This window comes from Aethalodelphis obliquidens, unplaced genomic scaffold (assembly GCF_003676395.1).
Source record: "Aethalodelphis obliquidens isolate GAN/ISIS:26980383/991018 unplaced genomic scaffold, ASM367639v1 scaffold11, whole genome shotgun sequence".
NCBI classification, from domain to species: Eukaryota; Metazoa; Chordata; class Mammalia; order Artiodactyla; family Delphinidae; genus Aethalodelphis; species Aethalodelphis obliquidens.
In genome coordinates this window covers 34,168,710-34,185,866 of record NW_020837955.1, presented here as the reverse complement: position 1 = coordinate 34,185,866, position 17,157 = coordinate 34,168,710, and the positions used below count along the sequence as shown (strand labels likewise).

Genomic DNA, 17,157 nt, shown 5'->3' with positions numbered 1-17,157 from the left:
TGCACACATGTGGACCATGGAACACTGACAGATTTCAAACTTCTGCTGGCCCTGTTCTTATTGGGGAAGCAAAGGCCTTACTTGGCACACAAGTGGAGACCAGCTCTTAGCTTGATTCAGCATTCCTCCAACATGAGCAAGCCTAGAGCCACCTGTTGTTACAACAGAAGCTGGGCCCCACCCCCAGAGTTAACCAGTGGACTTGATGGTTCCCAAGTGGGCTGAGACTTTGCCGTCCTAACAAGTCCCCAGGTGGTGCTCATGCTGCAGGTCCTGGGACTACACTTTGAAAACCACTGGCCCACGGCATCAGCTGGCATTTTTTTGATCACCTGGAGTATGCACAGAGCCCAGAGCCATGTCCCAGCATGCAGAAGGCCTCATTTGCTCAGCATCAGATAGAAAACAAATAGGTAGAAAATACAAATATTAGCTTGAGAAGGTTTTCCAGTTGGTACAGTGGCAAGTGCAAATTCCACCTGAATTCTAAGTCAAATTTGAGTGTTGAAGGGACTCCAGTTAGCATGGGAGACTTGCTGAGGGCTTCCTGGAGGTAGTGCTGTTGAGCCAATGGGAGGGATGCCATGGACATAGATTTGTGGAGGGAAAGGGATGCATGGTTAAAGGCAGTTCTTGTGTCTGTAGCCACACGGGGGTGTCTGCCCCACCCGGACCTCAGAATCTTTTACAAACTTCCTAGGGTACTCTGAAATGCAGCCAGGACTGAGAACCTGCACTGAAGCCCCTGTGTTCTCGGTATTCTCAATAAGAACAATATCTACCCTTCAGGGGTGCCCTTCTGTGCCCCCTTGGCATATATTATCTCATTTAATCTCCAGTGAGTAGTAGTATTCCCATTCTGATGATGAGAAAAGCAAGGTTCCAGGAGACTAAGTGGTTTGTTAGCACGAAGTCCCATAGGTACAGGGCGTGCTGGAGGCCGTTGCACCTGCCTTCAAAGACTGTAGCTGCACACACTCACAGCCTGTGCAGCTGTCCCGCCCTCGTGGGCAGCCCCTCATAGCTCCTCAAAGCCGTATGAGACCGGTTGGAGCAGAGGGATTGCCACGCGAATACAATCCTTTTCTGGGATCGCCGAAGGCAAGGTAGCCGCAAGGAATGAGGTGGGCTGCTGTCTCTCCACGCAGTGGGACAGCTCTCCTGTCCCACCAGCTCTCCTTGTGTTAGGCCTGCGACACATCTCAAAATGGAGCTAGGCCTCTGTGACCAGGGCACCCCCCGTTGGATTCAGACTGTGGGAGGTTTAGCTGGTGCAGAAAGGAGGAAATACAAGGGACCAAGGACAATTTTTTTAAGTGACAAAATATTTTAAAAATAACTTTTGTTAAGAAAAGCTTTTATTGACCTAACTAGAAAAATCATACATGCTCAACAAAAGAAACTTGGGAAACCAAAATATAAAGATAAAAACAATTCATAATTTTATGCCTGGAGATAGCATTTAACGTCTAGACTTTCCATCATTTTTTTTTCTATAAATATGCATGTGCACACACATCTAACAAAGGTGGCACAATGCAGTTCAAACTACTTACTGTAAATAAAATACTTTTATACCCTGTTGTTAAAAGTCACTTATTTGAGGGGAAGACAGAGGTACTAACTATCTTCCTCGGGCATAATTGGGTGGAGAGAAGGTATTTGGAATCTGAGCTGAGTCCACAGTGAGTCCCTGCAAAGGCCTCTGGGTTCTGTTTCACTTCAGAAACCTCTGCCTCTTGGGGCCCTTGCTGGCAACTGTCAAAATGTGTGCTCAGCAGAGTCTATGGGTCTCTGCTCCCTAAAGGCCGTCACAAGAGCCCTGCTTTCCTAAGTGAAGGAGAGTGAAGCTGAGGGGAGCGTGTTTGGAACCACAAGATTTCACGTAACTTAAAAGCCTCCCCAGCGGCTTTGGCTTCGTTGAGCACCGCCTGGCTTTATCGCCGAGCTGTCTGAGCTGGCTGTGTTCAGCACCGGCTCACCAGGAAAACTCCAGAGGCCTCAGCCCCTTCCCACGGCAGGCAGCGCCCGAGCCCTGGAGGCTGCTGAGACGGCAGCGTGGACTTTGGGGCACAGCTGGAGCAGAAGGATGGGAAGATCTTCCCTGAGCATCAGATGAGATGACTTGACATCCACGAATCCCATTTAAAGGAGAGCTTCTCGGGTCTTCATTCAGGTCCTGTCGATTCTTGGTTTACATACAGTTCTAACAGGTTCTGGTTTTTCAGTTCACAGCGCATTGGAAGTGCTGGGAGAGGCTGTGGAGTGAGGGGCAGCAAGAAGTGATGGCTGACAACCAGGGAGGAAGCAGAAAAATGATACTAAACACAAAACCACAGCACAGTGATTGGGAACCACTGAGCGTGGGGAATCTCACAGCCCCACACACCGCACTGGGGGCATCCCTGTGCTACAGGACGGTGATGCAGTTAGTGATCCTAATGACCCCAGATTATAAAGCAAAACTTAAATTGTGGTCAGCGTGTTCACTGCAGAATGTGTTAGGCGTTTTAATAAGAATTTCATCATAGGGCTTCCCTGATGGCGCAGTGGTTGAGGGTCCGCCTGCCGATGCAGGGGACACGGGTTCGTGCCCCGGTCCGGGAAGATCCCACATGCCGCGGAGCGGCTGGGCCCGTGAGCCATGGCCGCTGAGCCTGCGCGTCCGGAGCCTGTGCTCCGCAACGGGAGAGGCCACAACAGTGAGGGGCCCGCGTACTGAAAAAAAAAAAAAAAAAAAAAGGATTTCATCATAAATGATATCTTTTAAAAAAAATTATTCATTTGTTTGTTTGTTTATTTATTTATTTGGCTGCACCGGGTCTTAGTTGAAGCACGTGGCATCTGCATTGCAGCATGCGGGATCTTTAATTGCGGCCTGAGGGATCTAGTTCCCTGACCAGGGATTGAACCTGGGCCCCCTGCATTGGGAGCGAGGAGTCTTAAAGCTGGACCACAAGGGAAGTCCCCATAAATTATATCTTAAGAGAAGTTGGGGGGCTTAAAACTTTGTTACCTGGAAGATTCATAATTAGAGAGACTGTTCTCTGATTTAATCCTGCTCTGCCAGCGTGGCCCAGTTGTGTGCCTGGCACGTGCCTGTAAAGCCAGGAGAGGTGAGGGTAGCACTGGGGGCATCTCCCTGGAACTTTAGCCTACAGTCAAAGGCTGCTGTTGGACAATTTTAAGTTGTGGGAAGCAGGAAGGAGGAGGTGATCTTACGAAGAGCTGTTTTCTTCAATGGATTGCACTTCACTGCAGTGGCTTTTTAGTCTTAAAAACTCCCCTGGGAGGTCTAGTTCAGTTCTGGTTGGTTTGCTGGTGTGTGAACTTGTTTTTTCTTTCATTCCTTTATGCTATAAATATTGATGCAGGGCCTCCTATGTACCGGGGACTGTGCTAGGAACTGTGTGTGCAGTGAGGAAATCAGCACCTGTCCACCCAAGAGGACAGACAGAGATAAATGCTAAGAAGGAGATAAAACAGATGACGGGTTAAGAGTGACTAAGAGGGGCCTATTTTGGGTCTAGTGGTCAGGGAGGACTCCTTGAAGAGATGCCTGAGATCTGAGTGGCAAGGGGGAGCTGCGTGAGAAGACTTGGGGGCAGGACCTTCCAGGGAGAGCCAATGGCAGTTGCAAAGGCCCTGGGGCAGGAATCCACTGGGTCTGTGCCTGCAGTGGAGTGAACAAGGGAGATAAGAAGCTAAGCTGGAAGGGACTGGCCGGGGTTAGGCCCTGAGGCCATGGCAACCAGTTTAATTTCAACAGTGACTATAGAATGTGCCGGCTGGGCTCATAAGGTTTGGTTCTCTTGAAAGCCAGGCACCTTGGCTCTGATCCCCAGCTCCGGCTGTGCCCGTCCCTCCTCAGCCAGTCAGGAGAATGCAGATGACTCGGTGCAGATCCATCTCTGTTCTAGAAACTCAGCTGCGAACCCGCAGTCTCCTGACCATGGCTCATTGTTTGTACCCTGATGACCTAACCCCCTACCCCCTCCCTTACTCCTCCCTGCCCATCACTTCCTGGACGCTGAGCTCAGATTTACTGTCATTGTCACTGCATGTTAAGTAAGGCTGGAGGGGGAAGTGGGAGCTCATGTTCCAAGACTGCCTCCATCTGACCCCAGGTGGGTCCTGTTTCCTGGTGTGGCTTCTGTGGCCTCATCGGTAACGTGGGGCTTTCGGCAAACACGGCTACCTCTCCAAGCAGCAAAGCAGTCCACAAGCCTTCAACGCCCCATTTTATTAATTAATTAATTAATTAATTATTGCCTGCGTTGGGTCTTCATTGCTGTGCACAGGCTTTCTCTAGTTGCGGTGAGCGGGGGCTACTCTTCGTTGTGGTACGTGGGCTTCTCATTGCGGTGGCTTCTCTTGTTGGGGAGCATGGGCTTTGGTAGTTGTGGCTCGCAGGCTGTAGAGCGCAGGCTCAGTAGTTGTGGCGCACGGGCTTAGTTGCTTCGCGGCATGTTGGATCTTCCTGGACCAGGGCTCGAACCCATGTCCCCTGCACTGGCAGGCGGATTCTTAACCACTGCACCACCAGGGAAGTCCCAATGCCCCATTTAAAAAAATTGCTCCCTGATGGCCACAACCTTGTTTCCGTAGAGCCGACTTTTCTTTGACTTTAGAATTTAGCAGCTTTGAAACTTTGGCTAAGATGCCATCCCTCCCTGAGCCTCAGTTTCCTCATTTGTGAAATGCAGGTTATGATAAGGCAGTTGTGAGGATGAAATGCACTCATGTCTGTGAAACACTGACTTGGTGCAGCACCTGGCGTGCAGCCAGCCCTCCACAGGTGTTAACTGTGCATGTCCTTTAAATTGTCTTAATGCAGTAGTTCTTAACTGTCGTGGGACATGGGGCAATGTCTGCAGACATTCTCGGTTGTCATGATCGGAGTGGGGGGGGGTGCTTCTGGCACCTAATGGGCAGAGGCCAGGTTGCTGTCAAAACACCCTGCAATGCACAGGACAGCCCTGAGCCCCCCCACCGCCCCACGACCCCCTACACACACACATATCTGGTCCAAAATGTCAGTGGTGCCCAGGTGGAGAAACCCTGGCTTAACGTAACTTTCAGAAATGTAGCAGAATCCACGTGCCTTACCCTCGCTAGGTTCCCACCTTTCAAAAAAGCACCAGATAATGTCTGTCAGTTTTCTACACTTCAGTGAATTCTGGGGAAACATTAAGGCGGAACCTCTTCACAGTTTACACTGCTTTTGTGTGTGCATCTTATCTGACTATCAAGTAGGCTCAGGGAAGGTGGAACCTGGCACCTCACTTTACGAGAGAAAGTTCCCTTGAGGGGAAGGTGACCTGACTGGCCTGAGGTCCCAGAGCTGGAAGAGGGGAAACGGGGCATGAACCCGGCGCTTCTGGTTCAGCCGGACTCCTCCTGCCACACTGAGGCCCATGGTCCACGGGAAGCAGTGGTGTTTGTTCTTACTGTTCTCCCTCTGGTCTGTGCCGCCTTCTTCCTTTCCTGGGCGCTGGTACAGCGGCATGGTCTTTGGCGATTAAAGACCAGCCAACACTCTTACCTTCTTCTCCTTTCCCACCTTCGCCTCCCTTGCTCAGTAGTGCTCTCCTGTACCTCCAGCCCTGGCTGATTCTAGAATATTCCCATCAGTCACTAAGGCACTGAGAGTCACCCACAACATGAAGGGATCAAATTAGTCACAGCAGCCTAACATGTACAAGAAATGACAGTGCCGGTCTGTTCTGGCCCTGTCAGCTTGGTGGCCTGGACACATGTGTCCTTCTCAGCTACGTGGCTAGAACTCCAGGGAGGAAGGCCAACACAGCCAGCACTAGCCACGAGCACATCCTGTTACTGCCTTGCCCAGGATTCTGGACAAGTTAATTTTAAAAATTATTTTTAGGGCTTCCCTGGTGGCGCAGTGGTTGAGAGTCTGCCTGCTGATGCAGGGGACGCGGGTTCGTGCCCCGGTCCGGGAAGATCCCACATGCGGCGGAGCGGCTGGGCCCGTGAGCCATGGCCGCTGAGCCTGCGCGTCCGGAGCCTGTGCTCCGCAACGGGAGAGGCCACGGCAGTGAGAGGCCCGCGTACCCCCCAAAAAAAAAAAAAAAATTATTTTTAATTGTTAAATTACTATATGCATTGTTAAGATGAAGAGAAGAAAATTCACATAATCCAAGAGGAGATGAAAAGCTCAAATCCCCCAGTTCCTGCCTCTTCCCTCTCACTTTCCGCCTTATGTTGTGTATCCTTCCAGACCCTCCCCCGAATGTTTGAAAACGGAACACTTTGAAATCTGCTCAGTGACTTGAGCTTGTGCCATATGAAAGATTTAAAACAGAATTCTGCTCCTGCAAGTTTCTGGGCACCAATTTACACAACTTTCTTGCTCTGAAGCCTCTGGTTTGAATTCCACAGCATAGAATGATGGGTTCCCTGGAATAGCAAGGAGATTGGAGAAGAGGGAAGGGTCAAGGTCATTGCTCTCTCGGACCATGAAAGAGAAGCCTGCAGGTTTGAGGGGGGCAGGGGGGCTCATTCTTCTTCCATAAATCTTAGGGACCCCAGTGCCTACACTTACTGCAGATTTTGCGTGTTGCCAGGATGCCCTCACCCAGGCTTCGGGGTTGGTGCTAAGTCTGGTCTGGGGAGGGCAGAGTGGAGGTGGTTTTCTCCACTGAAAAGGAAGTCCTCAACCTCTGATGTTTAAAAAAATATCAAAAGACTTCAGTGAGATGTCAGCACTCCCAGCCACATCCTTGACAGCGAAAGGAACCATGCACCAGGCCCCTTTTTAGCAGTGTCGTTTCTTTGAATTTCCCCAGAACCCAAGAAATGAGAAGTGCTTCCTTTGTAGACCTCAGTAAGAAGGGTTGGGCCAGCTGGTGAGGACCCAGGGGTGGGGGGAGGGGCTGCCACGCCTACCAGGGTCGTCTAGGAGTCCACTCCCTCTCCTAGCCCCTCGCTTCTCCAAGTCTGCCTGTGGTGGGAACTGGAGCTGGACTTACTGGGCACCTCAGTCTTGGTGCCAGCTGCCTTTTGCTCTCAACGGTCAAGCCCAGTCCGGAGAATGACATGTTCCAACGGGCAAAGCCAGAAAGAGCGGTTCATGGGTTTTCATTCAAGTGGAAGGAGCATTGGATCCTGGCGTTTGCCATGGCCCTATGGCTTCTGAGGGTGGGGAGGCAAGGACAGCATTTGAAATACTTTGAGTTTTGGGGTTTTTTTTACAACTTTAAAATGGAGTTTAGGGGAAGAAGAGGGGGTAGGGGACGGGTGCCAGAGAGCATTGAACTTTCTCCCTGACGGCCAAAGGCGAAAATAAAACGCCTTCACCCCACGTCGAAAGCATGTCATTTCAGCTTTGGATTTGAGTATTAAGGACTCCAGGATCAAGTGGACAAACCACCCCCCTCCATCCCCTGGCAGTGAGACAGCACCAAACCCATGGGTGTGCGAGCGGATTGCTCGCCGGGCAGGGGTCTCTGTCTCTGTCCGTGTTCGGCCTCTTTCTGGATTTCTGCTCTCACCTTGGCACGGCGTCCACCTCAGTGGGGGGCCTGTCCAGGAAGCAGCACTGTCCAGGCGACAGAACCTTCTGTGTGGCCTTCCCTGGTGCTTTGGGACAAGGGCTGGCCTGAGCTTTATCTTCTTACTTGCTCTCTGCCAGCTGCCCTCAGGCCTTCTCCCCCATCCCCCCATCCCCAGAGCGGGAGGTGATCTTCCATCAGGGGTGGGGACGTCCCCATCTGTGCCTGGCCCCAGCAGCCTCTGCGGCGCCCCGCTGATCCTTGCCTGAGGGCTGGAGGTGGAGGCTGGTTTTCTTCACACTTTGTGTCTGTCCATGTGGTGTGAAAGCATGTCTGAGGTCTAGGTGTGCAGTTGCATTCTAGAACTGCAATTCATGGACAGTTATGTGTTCTTTCAGTCCTTTTCATGTAAAAACTAAACCAGGTTCTTGAAGCAAATATGAAATCCCATTAATAAAATTTTCTGTTGCAGTAAAGGATTCATGTTTTTTCCTCCTGGTATCCAGTTGAAATAACATGGTGGAGGGCTTTGAAGAGGAGGTAGGATACGTGTTTAGTTTAGGTCTTTAATGGCCTTGTCCCCTAAGACAGGTTAAAAGATTTATTAGGCTTGAAATGCACTTGAGACAGGGATGAAACCTTCACGGAGAGGCCCTCAAGGCTGGTTAAGCTTCTCATTGTCTATATGGCTGAATATGCGTCTGTGAGGGAGTCCTTTTCGGGAGCAGCAGACCCAGAAGAGTCTCAAATTGAAGCACCACGTGGATATTTTCCTTTGCAGAAAGGGGAATGCTAATCGGTCGCGCGGTCTGGGATCTGGGGAGGGCGGGGCGTCTTGTATAACAACTTTGAGTGGGGAGACCTCCTGGCAGGAAGACCCCCTTCTCTGTTTTCACTTCGAGTCCCACCGCCAGCAGCCTGAGGGTTGGCTCCCAAGGTCACGACATTAAGCAATTCACAGTCCTGGCATCCAGCCCCCAGATGTGGCGCTGCTGAAACCTGAAACCTGCTGGGCCACAGCTGTGATGGCCAAAAAAAAAAAAAAAAAAAGGTAGGGAATGCAACTTAGCTGCCAACTTGAGTTTTTTGCTCCACAGGCTGCCTGTCTCCCCGAAGGGGTGTTGGTCAAGGGGTGTTGGTCGGCAGCCTGCAGGCCCGGCCCCTGCCCACCTGGGTCTCCACCTTCTTCTTTCGCTTCCCTGCAAACAACTAGAGGCGCATGGTCAGGGGATGATCACAGCCCAGCCCCAGTGAGGCCAGTTCTCCCTATCAGAGAGTCCTGGTTTTGTGGAACCTTCTGGAACCCCTAGGGCCATCTCATTTTCTGTGCACAAGCAGGAGTGAGGTGAAATCAATAATTTGACTGTGTTCATTTCCAAGGGCTGTCGTAATAGATTATTGTAAACTGAGTGGCTTAAAACCACAGACATTTTTTTCTCTCACAGCTCAGGAGGCCAGAAGCCTGAAACTGAGGTGTCGGCAGGGCTGTGCTCCTTCTAAAGGCTGGAGGGAAGACTCTTTCCTGGCCTCTTCCAGCTGCTGGTGGCCGCTGGCAGCCCTTGGTGTTCCTTGGCTTGTGGCTGCATCACTCCAACTCCAAAATCTCTGCCTCTGCCTTCACATGGCCTTCCTCTCTCTGTGTGTGTCTCTCTGTGTGTTCTCTCCTTTTCTTATGACAACACTCCTTGGATTTAGGCCCATCCTAAGTCCAGGATGATGTCACCTTGAGATCCTCAACTACCCCTCTTCCCAAGTAAAATCACATTCTGAAGTTCCAGGTGGACCTAAACTTGGGGGGGCACACCATTCAACCTACTGTACTGACCTTTGGGGATGTTTATTTCCCACTTACACACACAAGCACTCGTTAAAGAACGTATTTGGGATCATTGTTTTTAGTTTACGTGCATTTTAAAAATTCTGTGTTCAGTCACTTAACGCTCACGTACATTTTTCCATGTTAAACTCCTATGCAGTCTTCATTTTTAATGACTGCCTCTTGCTCTGCCACATGAGTGGCAGGATAGCCTGGAGGTTAGGAGTGTGGGCTCGAGAGCCGGACGGCCAGAGTTTGCATCCTGCATCCTTTTTGCACCCTCTTTTACTCACTGTTACGGGCTGAATTGTGTCTCCCTCAAATTCATATGTCAGACTCCTAAGCCCCAGTACCTCAGAATGTGACTGTGTTGGGAGATGGGGGTCTTTAAAGAGGTGACTAACGTTAAATGAGGTCCTTGGGGTGGGCCCTACTCCAGCCTGACCAGTGTCTTTATAAGGAGTGGAGATTAGGACATAGACACACACACAGCAGAGACCAGATGACCCTGGGGAAGATGGCCACCTACAAGCCAGGAGAAACCAACGCTGCCATCACCTTGACCTTGGACTTGAGCCTCCAGGACTCTGAGGAAAGAAATTTTTGATTTTCAAGCCACCCAGTCCTTAGTACTTGTCATGGCAGCTGAGCTGACAACATACCAGCCACTGGGGCAGAACACCAAATCCCCAGGTCCTCCGTCCGTCCCCTGTGTGATTGGGGTCCTCGGGGTCGGTGAGGATTAGAGAGGATGCTCCATGCATTGCCTGGCGTGTGGTTTGAAGGTGCTCTTAGTGGGGCTGGTACCACCCTGAATTGTTTTGCCGACCCTCTGTCATTGCTCGGTGGGTAGAGTCTATTCATTCACTGGGTGAATGTTTGTTCGGCCTCCGTCATGGCCATTTGCCCCATGATAAAGAAGGCTGTGGTCAGCAGCTGGGTACCTGGTGTTTGGCCACTTTCTTTCTTTTCTTTTCTTTTCTTTTTTTTAAATTTATCAATCACTTTGTTTTTTAAACTTTTATTTATTTTTATTTTATTTTTGGCTGTGTTGGGTCTTCTTTGAAGCGTGGGCTTTCTCTAGTTGTGGCGATCAGGGGCTACTCTTTGTTGCGGTGCGCGGGCTTCTCATTGCGGTGGTTTCTCTTGTTGCGGAGCACGGGCTCTAGGCACGTGGGCTTCAGTCGTTGTGGCACACGGTCTCAGTAGTTGTGGCTCGCAGGCTCAGTAGTTGTGGCACACGGGCTTAGTTGCTCCGCGGCATGTGGGATCTTCCCAGACCAGGGCTCAAACCCGTGTCCCTTGCATTGGCAGGCGGATTCTTAACCACTGCGCCACCAGGGAAGTCCTGGCCACTTTCTTGAAAGAGATTTTTAGGACATTCTCTATCCTCTAAGCCATCTTCACTAGCACCAACCACGAGGAGCCCTTGGATGGGAGCTGCCTATTGCCATGAGCTCCTAGGCCAGTGCCCAGGAGACCCTTTGCCGGTGGCAGTGAAGACCCCGTGCAGAGATACCAGGCAGCTCACAGCCCCAGAAAATGAGACTCTTGGAATCAGCATCCCTTTTCTTCTTCAAATCTGTCCCAGTCTGATGGCTGCAGCAGCCACCCCCTGACTCGGCGGCACCAGGAGCTGCACCTGCAAGCAGGTGAGGGCTCGTGGAGAGGGCAGCCCCAGCCTGAAGGCCTTCACGGCCTTCTCACACCCGCCCACGGCAGGGAGCAGCCCGTCTGCTCTTGTTAAATAGCTCGCAGCCCCCTCCCCTCACGCTTGCTGACGCCAGGAGTGCCAAAGGGGCAGCCGAGCCTGTGGTGTCCTGGCATCTCCTGGAGGCCGAGTGAGTCCTGCCAGCCGCTCGGCTGAAGCCACCTCCCCTCCTCCCTCCCCCACTGCCTCCGGCCTGGCCCAGGTGCCTCCAGCCCCAGCCTTTTTGCTTCTCTTCTTTGAAGAGCCACAGCAGGCAAACAGGATGTTCCACTCCCACACGTGGAGACTCAGACGAGACACTTGGGTCGAACCGCATCCTGCTGGCAGAGCTGGGTCCCATCCGCTGTGGACCTGGTCGGGATGGGGTGCGGGGCTGGGGGCCAGGAGGGGCACGCGCGAAGCTGGCTTCATTAGTCACTTTTCGAGCATCGTTCCAAACTGTGAACTTGGTGGGCATCTCAGAGTTCCCTTTGGGGGCTCTTGTGCCAGGAAGGGCCGAATAATGCAGGTGGTGAGGGATGGCAACACCTGCATGAAATGATAATGGCATTCCTCATCCCCCGTCTCACCCCTGGCTATGATTCTAGTATTTTCTGGGAGGTGTTGTTTTTTTTTTAATGAATAATTTCTCCAAACCGTAGCAAATCAGTCTAGGATTACAAGATGGCTACAAAATAGATGGCTGCCATGGAGAGGCACAAGGTGGGAGCTTACAGAGGCGTGGTCTTTCTGAGCAGTGAGATAAGACTGGAAGGACGCCCAGGGAAGGGCAGGCAGTAGCTGAAGAGCTTAAAGAAAACCCAAACTCTGCTGAAAGCAAAATGATTTAAGCGGTTCTCCCATGGTTGAAGCCGTCTTGGGAAAATGAAGGTGTCAAGGCTGAGGTCCAGTTCTCCCAGCCCCCAGGTAGATGTTCTGAGTCCCTGGACACCATCAGACATTTCATTTACAAAGTAGTTTGTGTGCCTGTTGAGAGAGGACAGATTGAAAAGACGTTTTACCACCCACTTGATAACCCTGCCTGGCAGTGAGCAGCATTCTAGACACTCCTGGAACTTTCCACTCGTTGAGCCCATTGGTGGTGCAATAAGTGAAGGAACCAGGGTGCGCAGGGTGGATTTTCGGTCTGCAGAATGCCCTGAAAGCTCGGTTGAAAGGTCTGAGAGAGATGGAGAGAGATTTCTCAAAAGAGACTGTATCCCTCGACCACCAGAAAGCGCTTCCCTTTTGCTTCTCCTCTTCCCACCCCTTTGCAGGGCAAGGGAGGAGGGTGGTGGCAAAGGATGGGGTGGGAGGAGAGGGGATGCTGGGAAGAGAGGGGGCAGCTCTCTGAGGACTTGGGGTGAGGCAGGCGGCAGCCCTCTAATCTGTCAGGGTTTCTCCCCTTGCACCTGATGAGCACGTACCTTGGAAAGATTTCTCTCCCAGAGATGCACTCCTGGAACTGTGTGAGTAAGCAGGTGTTTGCATTCCGCAGCTGACTGCTATTTTCTTTAATTAAGGCCTGTTCCCGAAACCTCTGCTCGCCAGGACTACCGTTTCACTTCCCTGACCTGCATTGAATAAGCCCCATTTTGTTTCTGGGCATAATGATAGGTTTGTTTGAGATCTTGGATGCCAGTCTTCCGGGGGTCTTAACACTATTGACATCGTCTGATATGACAGTGACAGTGGCCTAGTACACTGTCGTCTCTACAGAAATGGTTTCTCTTCTGCTATCTCAAGTTCCTGGAGCCATACATCCCTGTATTATCTACCCAAATAAAGTGGAAATTCTTAAAGGACCTCTTGATACAAAGGTATAAATCAGTGCTGTGCAAACCTATACTTCCGTGGAAGATATAGATAGGTTTGTTTCGTGTGACTCTCTAAGCTCTTATATTCCATTGAGATAATTTCATAATGACCCAAAACACCCAGGAAACCCAGCTTGTCTAGCACACGACGTACGTAACTTTCTTTGTGTGTTTGGCATGTATTTTCCTCGCACATGATCGGTATTTAATAAATATTCGATGAGATGATTAGCCTCACCCTTCAGATTTGTTTTCCTTTTCCCCTTAGATCTTCAACCTTATGAAGTATGACAGCTACAGCCGCTTCTTAAAGTCTGACTTGTTCTTAAAACACAAGCGAACGGAGGAAGAGGACGAAGGTCCACCCGATGCCCAGACTGCAGCTAAAAGAGCTTCGAGAATTTATAATACATGAGCCCCCAAGGCACTGGCAGGACTGGCAGCTTTAAGAAGCGAAGGAACTCACTCTCAGGACCGTGCAGGGTTTATAACCTCTTTGTTTTCTGCAAGGACTGAAATGTGCAAAACGCTTCCATGGAATATGTGTATTTTATTACCTGCTTGACCAGTAAGTTTTGCATGATGGCTAATCTTACATAAAAAGACAAATAGCTTTGAAGTTTTAGTTCTCACACACACCCAAAGGGGGGACAGTCCTTAAAACACTGGACAGTTTGAGTATTTCACAGCTTGATTAAGCGTCATGTGAGGCCACCAGGTGAACGTACAGCCACCTCTTACCTCTAAAGTCTTTGCCCTGCCTCTGTGTGTGGGTCACATGTGTCCACAGATTCACTTGGTGAACCAGCTCAAGAATGAATTGATCTGACAAGCTCAGGTCACTGGGGTTTTTTCTGTCAGGTGCCTCTTGGGTTAAATACTTCTAGAGAGTAAGTTCAGTGCTGGGAAAAGAAAATTCATCACAGCCTCTAAAGATCTGGGGAGCTGCGTGTGGGTATCGTCAGAGGGCTCTTATTTCTTGCGCGTGGGTTTGTTCTGGTTTTGCCCGTAATCCGTGACATTTCATGCAACAAAGATAAATAGTTCATTTTGACAGAAACAAGATCTCAACCAGGAAGAAAGACAAATGGGAGACTGTTCAGGGTCCCCATGGTGATGCAAGGTGGTGCTGAATGGGATGGTGGCACTGGCCCGTGCCGATGATGGAGCTGGGGGGATGTTCCTTTCTCTTGCAGCCCTTTTGGTGAAACCCTTTCTTCTTGATGCCTACCCCTTGCTAGACTTGTTAACTCTGGGCTTGAGACTTCAACCAGAGGAAGGAAATGCTGTCTTTGGAAGCCCCCTCTTGGGTGAAGAGGCTGTGAGTGAAGTTCTGCTGGGCCCAGGCGCCCCCAGCAGAGCCCAAGGTCAGGCACAGTTCCCTTCTGCTCATTGTTCCTGCCGTCTGCTGCTGCCAGACCTTCTCCAGCACGTTTGCCAAACCTTAAGCTCCTGTTTGCACAAACAAAGCAACCAGACTCTTACTTGAGAGCCTTCCAACAGACGTTCCCATTTGCAAAATTCCCTGCTGATGAGCATGACTGTATGATTTATCAATCAAGCCGGGACACTTGAGAGAGAAGGGGAGTGAGCTTAATCATCACGCTGGGATAATAAGCATCAGCTGGTTCTGTTCCCGGTGAAACCAGTTTGCATAGTCACCCTACTGACCACGCTCTCCTAGGGCGACCACTTGGGCAGTTCCCCGGATTCTCCTTGTCCATTCACTGTGGTCGAATGCCCCCTGTCCTTCCACCTTGGACCTGGGGAAGGGATGGTCTTAGGAAGCCATTCACTGCTGCCAACCAAACCACCCAACTGAGCATTCATCAGAAACAGCAAATGCTTGATCCCCCCGACAGGGGGTTTTCTGCCTCCCCCAGGTCATCCCCGACATGCCTTCTCTCTGCCTGGGATGAGATAGTAATGTTGAGAATGACACCCAAGGGCCCTGTCATCTGGGAAATTCAGTCCATCTTCAAGCAGAGCAGACTGATGCACTTGAAAGAGTAAGGAATAAAAACAACATGGCTTCTCTAGCTCAACTTGCAGTTTACTAGCCAGAAAAGTGCAGGGATGCAGACCCACACCCCACTGCACTGTCGCAGATGCAGGATAATTTCAAGGTGCCAGGGAACTGAGCGAGCTGCTTGGTGCTCTCTTTTGAGAGCCTGTGCTGGGCGGGTCCCAGAGACTGCAGGTGGGCTGGGAACCCTCTTTCTGGCTTTTACCCTTTTACCCCTGGGTTCAGAGGCCCTTTGAGGTGGTGAGCTCTTCATAAGCACATAAAGGAAACAGCCAGAGTTAGCTGGGAGACTGTCTGCCAGAAGAAAGCCTCTGGCTTAGGAGCTGCCTGAAGAGCTGAATGCGGGTGGGAGAGTGAGCTGCCCGTGTTCAGCCACGGCTCACTTCTCACAGCACTTCCCCCAGCTCGCTCTGGCCGGGCTGCCTGCATCCCTGCCAATCGCGGAACTGAGGCAGGTACAGAATTCAGCTTCCTAAAGCCATTGCAGAAGTGAGACAGAAGTGTAGGGAATCTGTGTAGCCAGACCCATGCTTCTACCCAGCTTTTCACTTTCACCCTATGTCTGTCCATCCGTCCATTTATTGATTAATATTTAAATTGTGTCTGCAATGTGCTAGGGATTGTGTTAGGTGCCAAGATTCAATGGGGGGAGTATAGCAGCCATGACGATTCATGCTCTAGTTCACAGGTGTTCTAAAATGTAGGTTTTATTATTATTCAGGTGTGGTGAGCCCAGCAGATCAGGTGATGACTATCATTGAAAGGATAGTTTCTAAGAGAAAGGAGCAGGTCACACCGTGCAGGGCCGCGTGGGGAATCACCAGGGTCGGTCAGAAGGTGGAGAGAGTGAGGGAAACGTAGGCAAAAGCCTTTATTGTGGTTTCCTTGGAAAAGGCAGGGCAAAGGGTAGGTTTGGCTAGTTTGTATCATTTCCGTGGGCTCTGGGGCTTAGGGACTGTCCCTAACTGGTACCTGGGCCTGAGTCATTAGGGCAGGTGGCCCAGAGTGTGAGAGCCCCATAAAGAAGGGACCTGGGGATGTGAGCTCTGCATCTGTCAGTTGTTTTCTGTCTCTAAGAATCAGCTAGCGCTGGGAGGGGCAGTCCCCCCAGTGCCAGCCAGGACCCAGAGGTCAAAGCTTCAGAGTAAAACACGCTTATGACAACAGCCTGCAGGGTCTCAGAATCTCAACCCGCAGGCCATAGATGTTGTGTTCGATGGGGCACGTGTCTGAAAGCTTTCAGTGCAATTGCCTTGGGCAGAGCGCAAATGTAATCTCCAGTTGGCTACAAGCCCCATCATTCCCTATTGCCTTCTAACAGGCCATTCACAGTTTACATTTTCTGCTGGCTTTACAGTTTGTGCCCTGATCTCCATCTCCTGTATGCAGAGAGCACGGCCTTGGTGACATTTTCCTCTGTGACTTTTCAGTCATTAATGATACCTCCAGATCCACTCTGCTGACCCGCCCAGCTTTCTCAGAGTCAGTTGCGGTTCACACTCCTGCACCATCTTGCTTTCTCAATCACAGAACTCCCCTCCAAGGCAGGGCGGAGGTCACCTCACACTTGAAGAACACATTTCCAAAGGCTTCTTTCCCATTGCTTCATACACAAAACCTTAAAAAGTGGGAGAACATCTATTTCTCCCATTTTAGAGATGGGAAAACCAAAACAAAGGACACGACTCACACGTGCTTGTGAGTGGTGGAGTCGGAGGCTGGAACCAAACCTTCCATCTCCCGACCCCAGCTCCCTTTTTGGTTCATCCTCTGCCTGGACAGGGCCCCAGGGAGGCCCAGCGCTGGGGTGAATACTGGCGTTTTGGTAAAGATGCTCCTTTACTCACACAACAGATGCTTAATGAGCACCTACTACATCCCAGGCCACATACTAGCTATAGGAATGTAGGGGAATTAAAGAGTGAAGGATGGAGAATCCCCTGGCAGTCCCGTGGCTAGGACTCCGCACTTCCACTGTAGCGGGCATGGGTTTGATCCCTGGTCAGGGAACTAAGATCCCACAGGCTGTGACGTGCAGCCATAAAATAGACAAAAGTCATACTATACACAGTTCAAAAAAAAAGAAAGAATGGGGCATCAACCCTGCCAGCAGCTGGTCAGGAGATGAGATGGGGTTTTTAACCAAAAACCCCTCTGTAAGAAACAAAGTGACCAGCCCCTGGGAGAGAGACTGAGGGGACAGGGCTGGCCGGTTGTGTTCATCTCTTAAGTTTACATGCTCAGTTGTTTTGTCTTTTCCCTAAATGTCAGGGGGTTAATTAAGCTTCATGTTG

General features: G+C 50.8%; 1 protein-coding gene across 4 annotated transcripts in view; it reads left to right on the top strand.

The window, feature by feature from the left end:
• RGS10 (regulator of G protein signaling 10) overlaps nucleotides 1–16,904 on the top strand; it is a 39,977-nt gene extending 23,073 nt beyond the window's left edge. For 3 of the 4 annotated variants that reach the window (XM_027112750.1, XM_027112748.1, XM_027112752.1), the window contains exon 5: nucleotides 13,106–16,904. In XM_027112750.1, coding sequence (XP_026968551.1) covers nucleotides 13,106–13,252 — 147 coding nt within the window. In that variant the 3' untranslated portion in view covers nucleotides 13,253–16,904. Of the gene's footprint in view, nucleotides 1–12,543; nucleotides 13,062–13,105 lie in introns of those variants that run through there. The other variant, XM_027112749.1, reaches the window with a different exon arrangement.
• Nucleotides 16,905–17,157: the final 253 nt, after the last annotated feature.